This window comes from Cygnus atratus, chromosome Z (assembly GCF_013377495.2).
Source record: "Cygnus atratus isolate AKBS03 ecotype Queensland, Australia chromosome Z, CAtr_DNAZoo_HiC_assembly, whole genome shotgun sequence".
NCBI classification, from domain to species: Eukaryota; Metazoa; Chordata; class Aves; order Anseriformes; family Anatidae; genus Cygnus; species Cygnus atratus.
The window spans coordinates 29,526,065-29,538,668 of NC_066396.1; the positions used below are offsets into that span (position 1 = coordinate 29,526,065).

The 12,604-nt window shown below is 41.9% G+C and overlaps 1 protein-coding gene across 1 annotated transcript in view; it reads left to right on the forward strand.

Annotated features, from left to right (window-relative positions):
* Positions 1 to 11,296, forward strand: part of SLC1A1 (solute carrier family 1 member 1) — a 60,559-nt gene extending 49,263 nt beyond the window's left edge. Inside the window, 5 exon segments of the mRNA XM_035565829.1 lie at positions 5,590 to 5,712; positions 6,244 to 6,438; positions 6,981 to 7,015; positions 7,018 to 7,114; positions 11,050 to 11,296. Coding sequence (XP_035421722.1) covers positions 5,590 to 5,712; positions 6,244 to 6,438; positions 6,981 to 7,015; positions 7,018 to 7,114; positions 11,050 to 11,296 — 697 coding nt within the window.
* The last annotated feature ends 1,308 nt before the right edge of the window (positions 11,297 to 12,604 follow it).

The following is a 12,604-nucleotide window of genomic DNA, read 5'->3' on the forward strand; positions in this document are numbered from 1 at the left end:
AGGGAAGACCTACAGAGGGTGATGCTCAGGGTGTTGTAGAGAATGGCAAACATTCTCTGCAAAACTGACCATCAAGAAGGGTATATTAGATCATGTAAGCAAAGATGACACTGTACACACAAGGCTGTAGGCTGCAGGAAGAAGGTGCCTGTCCTATCTGCCAAGCCTCATACATCATAAGGACTATTATTCACTGCTGCTGTTTCACATGGGCACCAATGATGCAGCCAGGAGCAGCCTGAGGAGTGTCAAGAGGGATTACAGGGCCCTGGGAGCGGCAGTAAAAGACACAGGAATGCAGGTAGTTTTTATCATCAGTCCTGCTGGTCAAAGGCAAGGGAGTGAAAGGGCCAATTGAAAGGGCAAATCAACAGATGGTTATAGGACTGGTGGCACAGACAGGGGTTTGGCTACTTAGACCATGGGACTTGCTTTGAGAAACCTGGTCTGCTGGGGGCTGATGGGGTCCACCTCTCAGAGAAGGGGAAGAGCATCTTTGGTCATAGGCTTACCGAGCTGGTGAAGAGGTCTTTAAACCAAAGTTTTCAGGGGGGGGAAACCTCAATCCATCCTGCTCCTCCCAGTTTGATGCCAGTGTCAGCAATAGATGTCCAGAGCCTGGAGAAGAATCATGGGTCAGCAGGAAAGCACCTAAGAGCAGCACAAAGTAATTCCAGCCACTCCAGCCAGTAAGTTAGTTTCATCAGGGGCCCAACTGAAATATCTCTATGCTAACGCACGTAGCATGGAAAATAAACAAGAGAAGTTAGGGATGTTTGCATGCCTGCAGTGCTATGATCTCATTGACATTACAGAGACATGGTGGGATGGCTCCCAGGACTGGAGTGTTAGGATGGAAGGATATAGGCAAGGGAGGCGAGGAGGGGGTGTTGCCTTTTCTGTCAATGAGCAGCTGGAGTGCATAGAGCTCTGCCTGGGGATGGGAGAGGAGCTGACAGAGAGTTTATGGGTTAGGATTAAAGGGAGGGCAGGGGCAGGGGACATCCTAGTGGGGTTCTGCTACAAGCCACCTGATCAGGAAGACCAAGCAGATGAGGCCCATTATAGACAGATAGAAGCAGCCTCACATTCACAAGCCCTGGTTCTCATGGGGGACTTTAACAACCTCGATATCTGTTGGAGCGACAACACAACAGGGCAGAGGCAAACCAAGAGGTTCCTGGAATACATTGATTACAACTTCCTCTCCAATGATAGAAGAGCCAAAGAGGAGAGGTGCAGTGCTGGATCTCATTCTCATCAACAGGGAGGGGCTGGTCGGGAATGTGAAACTCAAGGGCAGCCTTGGCTGCAGTGATCGTGAAATGGTGCAGTTTTGCATTCAGAGGGCAGCGAGGAGGGAGCACAGCAAACTCTCTGTCCTGGACTTTGGGAGAGCAGAATTTGCCCTGTTCAGGGATCTGCTTGGTAGAGTACCATGGGACAAAGCCCTGGAGGGAAGAGGAACTCAAGAAAGCTGGTTAATATTCAAGTACCACCTCCTTCAAACTCAGGAGCAATGCATCCCAACAAGGAGGAAGTTGGTCAAAAATGCCAGGAGACCTGCATGGATGAACAAGGAGCTCCTGACCAAGCTCAAAAAGAAGGCCTACAGAGGGTGGAAGCAAGTACAGATAGCCTGGGAGGGATACAGAGACACTGAGCAGCCAAGGATCAGGTTAGGAAAGCCAAAGCTCTTTTAGAATTAAATTTGGCTAGGGACATCAAGGGCAATAAAAAAGGGTTCTATAGATGAAATGGTGATAAAAGGAAGATGAGGGAAATTGTGGGCCTTCTCCAGGAGGAAACAGGAGACCTGGTCACCCAGGATATGGAGAAGGCTAAGCTACTTAATGAATATTTTGCCTCAGTCTTCACTGACAAGAGCTCCAGGCACAAGGCCTGGGCCCCAGAAGGCAAAGGCAGAGACGGGAAGAATGATGAACCACCCAGTGTTGGAGAAGATCTGGTTTAAGACAATCTAAGGAACCCTAAGGTGTACAGGTCCATGGGACCTGATGAGATACATCCACAGGTCCAGAAGGAACTGGCAGATGCAGCTGCTAAGCCTCTCCCCATCATATATGAGAAGTTGTGGCAGTCCCATTTTCAAAAAGGGATAAAGGGAGGACCTGGAGAACTACAGGCCAGTCAGTCTCACCTCTGTGCCCAACAAGATCATGGAGCAGATCCTCCTGGAAACTATGCTAAGACACATAGAAAATAAGGACGTGATTGGTTACAGCCAGCATGGCTTAACTAAGAGCAGATCGTGCCTGACAAATCTGGTGGCCTTCTATGATGGGGTTACAGTATTGGTGGATAGGGGAAGAGAAACTGACATCATCTACTTGGACTTGCGCAAAGCATTTGACACTGTCCCCCATGATATCCTTGTCTCTAAATTGGAGAGACATGGATTTGACAGATGGACCACTTGGTGGGTAGGGCATTGGCTGGATGATTGCACACAAAAAAGTTGTGGTCAATGGCTCAATGTCCAGGTGGAGATCAGCGATGAGTGGTGTTCCTCAGGGGTCAGTACTGGGACTGGCACTATTTAACATCTTTGTCAGTGACATGGACAGCGGGATCGAGTGCACCCACAGCAAGTTTGCCAATGACACCAAGCTGCGTTGTGCAGTCAACACACTGGAGGGAAGAGATGCCATCCAGAGGGACCTGGACAAGCCTAAGAGGTAGGCCTGTGCGAACCTCATGAGGTTCAACAAGGCCAAGTGGAAGGTTCTGCGTCTGGGTCAGGGCAATCCCAAATACAAATATAGGCTGGGGGGAGAATGGATGGAGAGAAGCCCCAGTGAGAAGGATCTGGAGGTGTTGGTCAACAAGAAGCTTGACATGAGCCATCAGTGTGCGCTTGCAGCCCAGAAAGCCAACCATATGCTGGGCTGCATCAAAAGCAGCATGGCCAGCAGGTTGAGGGAGGTGATTCTGCCCCTCTTCTCTGTCCTCCTGAGACCCCAGTTGGAATACTGCATTCAGCTTTGGGGCTCCCAGCACAAGGAGGACGTGGATGTATTAGAAGGAGTTGAGAGGATGGAGCCACAAACATGGTCAAGAGGCTGGAGCACCTTTCCTATGAAGACTGGCTGAAGGTGTTGGGGTTGTTCAGCCTGGAGAAGGGAAGGCTCCAGGGAGACCTTATAGCAGCCTTCCCATACCTAAAGGGGGCCTACTGGAAAGCTGGAGAGGGACTCTTTGTCAGGGAGTGTAGTGAGAGGACAAGGAGTATTGGCTTTAAACTAAAAGAGGTTAGGTTTAGATTAGATATAAGGAGGACATTTTTTCCTTTGAGGGTGGTGGGGCACTGGAACAGGTTGCCCAGAGAAGCTGTGGATGCCCCATCCCTGGAAGTGGTACGGCCAGATTGGATGGGGCTTCAAGCAACTTATTTTAGTGTGAAGTGTCCACACTCATGGCAGGGGTGTTGGAATTATACGATCTGTAAGGTCCCTCCAATCCAAGCCATTCCATGATTCTATATTTTCTGGCCTTCAGGAATGCCCTTTTTCCCATTGCTCTTCAAACTGGAGGAGTTGTGCTTTTTCTTTGTTTTGGATTCTGTTCCCACCATATTTTTAGCTTTCATCATTATTTGCCTTGTGTTTGTGGTGTTTTCTGTTCATGTACATCTTTTGTAGCCATTTATCTATCATCCTTCCTTTAAGGTTGGTCCTAAGAGTTACAGGTTGTCTCAAAGATACTTCTTGTTTTCACTAGCAAGAAAAGTGTGCAAGATCACGAGAGCTTGTATGTCTTATCCTTCTCTTCCTTTCCCTTTTCTTCCCTCTCCAACTCATTATATACCTCACTTTCTTCTCAACTTTCTTATTCATGACCTTTCACATCCTCAACCCTACCAGCTCTTTCCCACCATTGTCTGCAACATATCTCAGCCTCTATTTAGGTCAAAACAAGGCAGTAATCTTCCCCTAATGCCTCTGCTCCGGTTGCCCAGAAAATGTCTTCATCCCATCCCTTTTTAGAGCAGCAGTGTCAGGATTAGGATATGTTAGCAGTCACAGAGGAGAAAAATCAAAATAGGAGGCATAATACAATTGCCAGAGAACTCTCAGCCTAAGGGAGAAAGGAAGCTGCAGCAAGCAGTCTGGCCTTGTCTTTGCCTTTGTCTCTTCTGAAAGCAGCAAGACAGTTACATTTCTGAATGCTTAAAGAATGCTATTTTGAGAAATAAAAATTACTGCTTGTTATGTGTTATGTTTAATACATGCAAATAAATATTGCTTCTAATTTGTCTCATGAAAATCAGTAGTAACAAAATAGATATGCACAAATGTAGTTTTGGATAATGCCATGTTTATGCTGCAAAGTGCAGATCTAAAATTTTCAAAATAACTTTATTTGGAAGTCATTATGTTTGTAGATGTAGGCATTACTTGAAAAGTTTACTCGCATCAACATTTTTGTTAAGACACCCAACAATATCCAAGTTTATGTATTTTTTCTACATGTTCTGCATAATTCAGTTTGTTCTCAGGCACCATTTTATAAATTATTATGTTTCTTTCTAGAGTTCTTTACAGATTTTTATTGATACGTGTTGTGTGCTTTCTTTTACATTCCGATAAATAAATCATTTTTCACATAAAGAGTGAAAACTTAATGCCCATTGTCTTTAACAAGATCTTTTTTCCAAGGAAACAAGTAGCTAGATGTCAGGGCCTTTTCAGTGGTTTTGTAAATTTCTGTACTGTGGCTCTTGCTCTTAATTGCCTGTTTTTGGCGGAACAAATGGCACCATGATTTATTGTCATCTTTATCAACTACTCTAAATCATAAAGCACTGCTACAGCACGGTAAAATTTGCAAGAATATCTTGTGAGGACAGAATAAAAATACCAAGGTCACATATGCAACAGTTCTGGGTTTTGTGTTTCCATGCTGTGATAATTTCTTTTCAAAAAAAGCTGATGTTGCCATGATGGCTTGTGACCTTGGAACACAGGAAATACTTCACAGACTATTCACATATATTTCATTTCAAATATACTCATAGCAGGCTGTTTGCCTATAATCTTAATGTCCACAAAACTCTACAGCATATGCATTCAGGATTAATGCACAATGTTTGACGGATGACTATGTCCCTGAAACACACCCAAATATCCAAGCAAATACACCTGAGCAATGTGTAAAGTCAGGAGGACAATTTCATCATTGCATGTCTACACACTAAATTTTAAAAAGTAATAGTTTCAAAACACAGTATTTCAGCACCTTACAACATGAAAGATATATGTAAGATTACATATATCGCATTTGTACAGTCTGAAATATCTCAGTTTAATATATAGAATCAATGTGAAATAACCACGTTTGAATTGTAGACCTCTGAATTGTAGACCTCAGCTTATACAATTTTCCACAAAATAAATGTGGATTTTTAAATAGGATATTGCTCTCTAAATATTGAAGATAGGTGTAACTAAAGTCTCTGAGAGTTTCACAATTGTATTTGAGGACAGAATTAGATGCCATTTATGACCATCTTATCATTGAAACAAGGCAATGAAATCTATCCATCAATTATTCCATTTTCTTTTGCAGACTTGCAATCCATTCCACTGTAATTCTGCCACTGATCTACTTAATAATAGTAAGGAAAAATCCTTTTCGTTTTGCCATGGGGATGGCTCAGGCACTTCTGACAGCCCTCATGATTTCTTCCAGGTAAACAAAAGAAACATTTATTTTCTGTAATGTTCTTAGTAGTAATTGCATTGTTTGTGCTCTGATTTTATTGTCACTTTGTTACATATCTGATTTCACCTGGACAATTGTAAATACCCTGGAGGTTGAAATATTACTTTTGTCATTATTTCTGCAGTACCCAAAAGGGCAGTATAGATTGTAGTGAAGCTGTGCTGTCCTTTTACCAAAGTAGAGTCTGGTCTTCCTGATACAAATTCAGGAAATATTTTTTTTGCCATTCAGTTAATTACTCATGGACTTGCTAGAGTTTAGGCTGTTTCAGTGTTACATACATTATGAAGATTTTACTGTGTATTTTTGAGGATAACCAAGACTTTGTTATTTCTTCCTATAATTTGAAGAAAGAGCAAAGATAGTTTTGCTTTAAAACCCAACTCTTCACTTTCATATTGCAGCCTTCCTGTCTGCAAATCAGGCTGTAAGGAAAAGGAAAGATAAAAGAAATGGCATATTACCTGTGCTTACTTTCTGTGTTTATCTGTGTGCCAGTTCAGCAACTTTGCCTGTCACCTTCCGCTGTGCAGAAGAAAAAAACTTCATTGATAAAAGAATTACCAGGTTTGTACTTCCAGTTGGAGCTACCATCAACATGGATGGCACAGCTCTCTATGAAGCAGTAGCAGCTGTATTTATTGCACAACTGAATGACTTGGAACTGGATATTGGCCAAATAGTTACCATTAGGTAAGACTAAAGCCAAGACACACATTTAGTTGGTGTTTTTCTTAATGAATGATTTTACTTTGAATACCTCATGGGAAAGTTGAAGCTATCATTCACAGCACAGGAGAAAACAGAATAATTCTCATTTCTTGTTCCAGAGCCTATGCAATCAGGTGAGAAGGTGGGATGGGCCAAGGTATATTGGGAAATTGCCATTATTATCTCACAGTAAGCACTTGCAAACCCAACTCAGCATCTTCCTATGATTTAAGTTGTACGTTGGACATGCATTTATCTATTTATTCTGCATTGTAATCCTAACAGCTGTTCACTTGCTCAAGGAGCAATGGACTCTGCTCCAAGTGTTAGGAACTGTAACGGCACTGATTGAAACTTGTCCAATTGACTTGTCCCCATATGTTGAGTAGATACTACTCAACAGGAAAACTGGAACATTTGGATTTCTTCCTTGCAGTGAAATATGCCTATTTGTGCCAGAAAATAGAGCTTTTGTGAGCAGCGCTTATCCTGAATGCATTTTTCTGTCTTTATTTGGGATTTAGTGTCACAGCTACAGCAGCCAGCATTGGAGCTGCTGGTGTCCCCAAGCCGGACTTGTCACCATGGTGATTGTACTGAGCGCTGTTGGCCTGCCAGCCGAAGATGTTACTCTGATCATTGCTGTTGACTGGCTTCTGTAAGTTTAAGGCACTTGATATTTATTTATTTATTATTACTTTTAATTCTTACATAAGCTTTTTAGTACCATGTGGGCCTGTGAAAGAAGGACAAAATCACGTAGGAATGCTGCAGGAATTGGACAAAGATTCTTTTTGTAGCCGGCCTTGTTCAATATAGAATTGCATGTAGCCATGGCTATAATTCTATGAGAAGTCCTACAATGTGGGATGGAAGCTAATAACCTCACATCCAGAGATGCTGTTCAGCCAGTGGGCACAACATTGTTAAATCATTAGTGTAATACTCAGGAAAGGCATGTTTCACAGTACTAAGGAGCACCTCTGGAGTTTCTCAACTGCTACCATATTTTACTAAATAGATACACCATTCACAAAAATCAAATGCAGCCACAAGCAGAATCATCTCAGCTGATTTTAACAAAGCACATAAATGCCATACACTGGTGAAGATGGAGTGGAGCACATAAACTAAGCAAAGTTGGACCTTGATTCTATATGCACACACATGACAGACTCTAAAAGGGTACATTCTGCCAGCATCAGTTTGCTTGGGCTGCTTTTCACTGAGGCAACTTCTTAAGGATACAGCCCCATGCCCAGCAAGCACATGTGCAAACTCAGGAAGCACTGCTTATCCCTGATCCCAACCACTTCACCTCAGAGCACATAAAAACCTTTCAGTCCCATTAAGCATCTCTTTCTGGAGAGAAGCATTTAACCAGAAGTCTTATGTTCAAATAAGACATTTCTAAGCAACTTCTGCAACAACCCCAAAGAATGACATCATGTATTCTGGAGTTCAAGAAGGAATAGGTGTTCAGTTTTGTCCCATGATTCATTGGGAAAGAATAACAAGATTCCCAAGTTAAGGAGTATAACTTTAGTTTATAATACAGCTTTTTTCTGCTTCCTAAAGTGTCCAAGCTATCATGCTCAGACTGAGGTCTTGATCACCGGCATTAACTCATCATGGGTGATATTTTATTGGTACCAATCCACAGATACTAATCATTCCATAGACTCTGCATTTCATTTTCTTAGGCATATATTTACCCTCAAAGTAAGTTCATTCCTTTTCCTAGCCCACCTTTTTCAATGATTTTCGTGAAGGATTTCTTGGCAGCAACCTATGTATTTCACAGATACACTTAATTTATTTGATTATATAACTCAATTTTTCAAGCTGTAGAGAAACTGATCTCCAGAAAACCAAGGCTATTAAATGGATCCAAGAATCAATTAAATTTCAGTATAAACATCATTCCTCCAAAAAGAACCAGCACCAAACAGTGTACATTTCCCCCATCAACTGTCTGCAACAGTGTCTAATAGGTTTGTTTACTGTGCTCCACAATCATTTTGTTTTCTCCAGCTCTTTTACCAGTGCTCATTTAGTTTTGTTAAGGATGGTGAAGATCTGTACAAATCACTGTCTCAGAGCAGGTATCTAAAGAAGAATGTAAGAACAAAACAAATGTATATTGTTACTTTTCCTAAAGTGCTTTCCTAGCCTTCAGGAAGTGGCAACTCAAAAACTTCCCATGTTAGAAGTGTTTTTTGTTTTAACAGTGCTCAACAGATTTCTTCTGACGTAAATTTGCCTCGTTTCTTTTGGAACCCATATTGACTTCTAGCATCCAGATGTCCTGTGAAAAGGAATTCCACAACCTAACAACGTGTTGGACAAAAAACTTTTTTTTTTTTTAACCCATCTCATAATCCTTTTACTTAATGTCCTCTAACTCCTTCATGAGAATGAGACAGAAAGAGAACAGTCATTCCGTACTTACTATGGTAATCATAGTTTAATGTACCCTATCATAGAATCATAAAATTATTAGGGTTGGAAAAGACCTCCAAGATCATGTGGTCCAACTATTCCCCTACCACCAATATCACCCACTAAACCATGTCTCCAAGTACCACATCCAACCTTTCCTTAAACACCACCAGTTCCCTGGGCAACCTGTTCCAGTGCCTAACTACTCTTTCTGAGAAGAAATTTCTCCTAATTTCCAACCTCAACCTCCCCTGGTGCAACTTGAGGCCATTCCCTCTAATCCTCTCTCTACTTATCTGTGAGAAGAGGCCGACCTCCAGCTCCCCACACCTTCCTTTCAGGTAGTTGTAGAGAGCAATAAGGGCTCCCCTGAGCCTCCTCTTCTCCAGACTTAAAAACGAAACAAAACAAAACAAAACAAACAAACAAACAAACAGTTATCTCAGCCATTCCTCATAGGACTTGTGTTCCAGACCCTTCACCAGCTTTTTAGCCCTTCTCTGGACATGTTTCAGGGCCTTGATGTCCTTCTTGAGGGGCCCAAAACTGAACATAGTACTCAAGGTGTGGCCTCACCAGAGCTGAGTACAGGGGGACAATCACCTCCCTGGTCCTGCTGGCTGCACTATTCCTGATACAAGCCAGGATGCCATTGGTCTTCTTGGCCACCTAGGCACACTGCTGGCTCATGTTCAGGCGAGCATTGACCAACACCCTCAGATCTTTTTCCTCTGCACAGCTTTTGAGCCACTCTGCCCCAAGCCTGTAGCACTGCGTGGGGTTGTTGTGACCAAAGTGCTGGAGACGGCACCTAGCCATGTTGAACCTCATCTCATTGGCCTCAGCCCATAGACCTAACCTGTCCAGTTCCTTCTGCAGGGCCTTTCTATCTTTTCTTCAGTCCACAATTTAGGTGATTCTTAGGCACAGTAATAATACATAGAAGGTACCTGTTCCACCATGAAACAGAGAACCGTCTTTGATTCTAATTGAGATATGTTCCAGATGAAGGTGTGTTGCGATGTAAAGAAAATTAAATATTAATTTCATGAACAAGGGATCATTAGCAGTGCATTTTGCACTTCAGCAGATGGAATGCACATCACGATGCCACGTAGATTATTAACATTTTTGCCTTTCGTACTTACTGCCTAAAATGTATTGTTTTGCAACCTGCTAGTAGTGGCTTATTAACAATCTTCTAGTTAATTCTGAACTCATCAAGGTTTTTTTATGTAGGCTTGAGATTTTCCATATTTTTAATAAAGAAGTAGAATATAATTATTAAGAAAAATGAGTTTCCAGTGCAACTCACTCATCCTACTGATCCTACTGGACATTTACTACATCCTTCCCTCTTCCTTTTCCTACCAGTTATTTCCCTCCCACGTGGAGAATCCATAGCTACCTTTTCATGCTAGAGTTCAGCAGCTGTTGTAGAAGAATATGTTTGGGAACTGATTCACTTCATTATTATTTTTGAAGTCTCCCATGCCAGTTTTCACGTTTTGCATGGTATTCCTGCTTTTCTGCCAAGCAGTGGCATATTTTTAAGGCCTGCAGGTCACATTTCTCTTGGGAGAAAGATTGGCAGCACAGAAGCATCATGTTTCTTAATGTGACTTAACACAACTTTGTACATCAATTCTTTAACAAGAGTTTAGGCCAAAATACTGGGCTAGGCACTTCTCTAGTTGAGGAAATAAATGTCAAAAAGGCAAAAGGCAAACACTTCTGCTGTGCCCCACAGTCTCTCCTCCCATTCCTCCAAAAGTGGTCTCATCGCAAAGAGAGCCAGCTGTGTAGCATACTCCAGGGCCTGAGAAGTGTTCCCCATAAGACTTCTTAAAGTCTCTGCACAGCAGTTTGATTACTTCTGTTAACAGACCAGTTATGTGACTTATAGCTTCACTCATTCTGTACAAAGGCATTCATTTGGGAAGTCACACCAGGTTTGTTCAAATTCACGTGGGGAAAATTCTCCCCTTTGATCCCTTGTCCTCCCACGCTTTTTCCTGTAAGGCCAGAATGGCCTAGAATCCACACTGGGAAAAAAACATGAGCTAACCATTTGCTAATGTCGCTTATGTTTACTAAAAGGATTTTATGGGTAACATATTGAATGATTTTTCTGACATTTTTATTCCATAGGGATCGATTCAGAACAATGGTTAATGTCTTGGGAGATGCCTTTGGTACAGGGATAGTGGAGAAGCTCTCTAAAAAGGAGCTGGAGCAGATGGATGTCAATTCTGAAGTCAACATAGTCAACCCTTTTGCCTTGGAAACAACAACACTTGATAATGATGAAACAGAGACCAAGAAATCATATGTCAATGGAGGCTTTGCTGTGGATAAGTCTGACACCATATCCTTCACGCAGACATCTCAGTTCTAAAGCCAGTAAGTAGCTTTCAGGTGAAACAGGAGCACTAAAGGACATGGCCATATGCAATCTTAAAAAGTTTAAAGGGTAACTGAAAATGAATTACATCTCACATATATTTGATTTACTGCACAGACTGATTCTCTTCACTGGTTCTGCCCCCTTCCGATCACTTCTGTCAACAATTTGAACTCACCACTTTTGGTCCTTTCTGATATGTTGAAGAAAAAGACAGTTGTAAAATACTTTTTTTTTTTTTTTTTTTTTTTTTAAGAATATACACACTTGGTGAGGCTATGAATTGCCTCTTTGGAATCAGCATGCTCATATATGGGGATCAATAGCTGGAACAGCCAAACGTGTTTTTCTCAGGAGTAGCACAGCATTCCACATCTCACCTGCATTACAAAGCACCTCCACAAAATCTCTTTTAACATCTTTGCCTTCTAAACACATTGCACTGTACCAGAAACCTACTGTAACTTGATCATGTGCCAAAATACTCCTTTCTGCAGCTGAGAGATCACCTCAAGGGCAAATTGAGTCAGAAAGGAACAGAACAAGGCCTTGTAGTAAGTATTCTAGTTTGAATGGGGTTTCATTTTTCTTTAACTGTGAAATAATTGGGCATGGAAGAGCTGCCATTGTTTACATAGCTAGACTTCCCCTTGTGTTCCCTGTGAATGCCAGCTGCTGGCATGAGCCTTCCGGTGTGAAACACATTGCTGTGGATTTTGGCTTCTGGCATTTGAAGAGTTTTGATAAAGTGAAACTTCACCAGTTTTGGTCCACTTCAGTGGCGTCCTGGTACGCTGACATCAGAAAGAGAAATGTTAGTTTACTGTTGTCCACCTTTGACTCTAACCAAATATTAATCAGCCCATAAGTAGCCAGAGGTCAGGAAGATGAAAACAGGCTATAAGGCAACACATAATGCAAACTCTAAAACTTTCTTCCTTTGAACAAAAAGGTATTGTATGAAGAGTAGGAGGCATGCCTCTTTATAGACAGAAGCCACCCTCACTAAGCTCTTTACAGAGACTGGCTGTGTAAGCATGCAAGTTTGTAGCTGTGACACCACTAGAGTGCCAACATATATTATCAGCTACATTGTATCTCATGAAGCCTTTCTGGACCCAGAAAGTCCTGGGTTCTGTTGGCCTGCTGAAGGATAAGAAGCAACAAGAATTTCCTAATAAGAAATCTCCATTGTCTAAAACATTTTATACAAGGTTTTCATGGTGCAAAATCACTCTCCCCAGGGAGGAATTGCTGTAACAATTTTTTTCCCTTGCATTTTGCCATTCATTAGCCATTTTA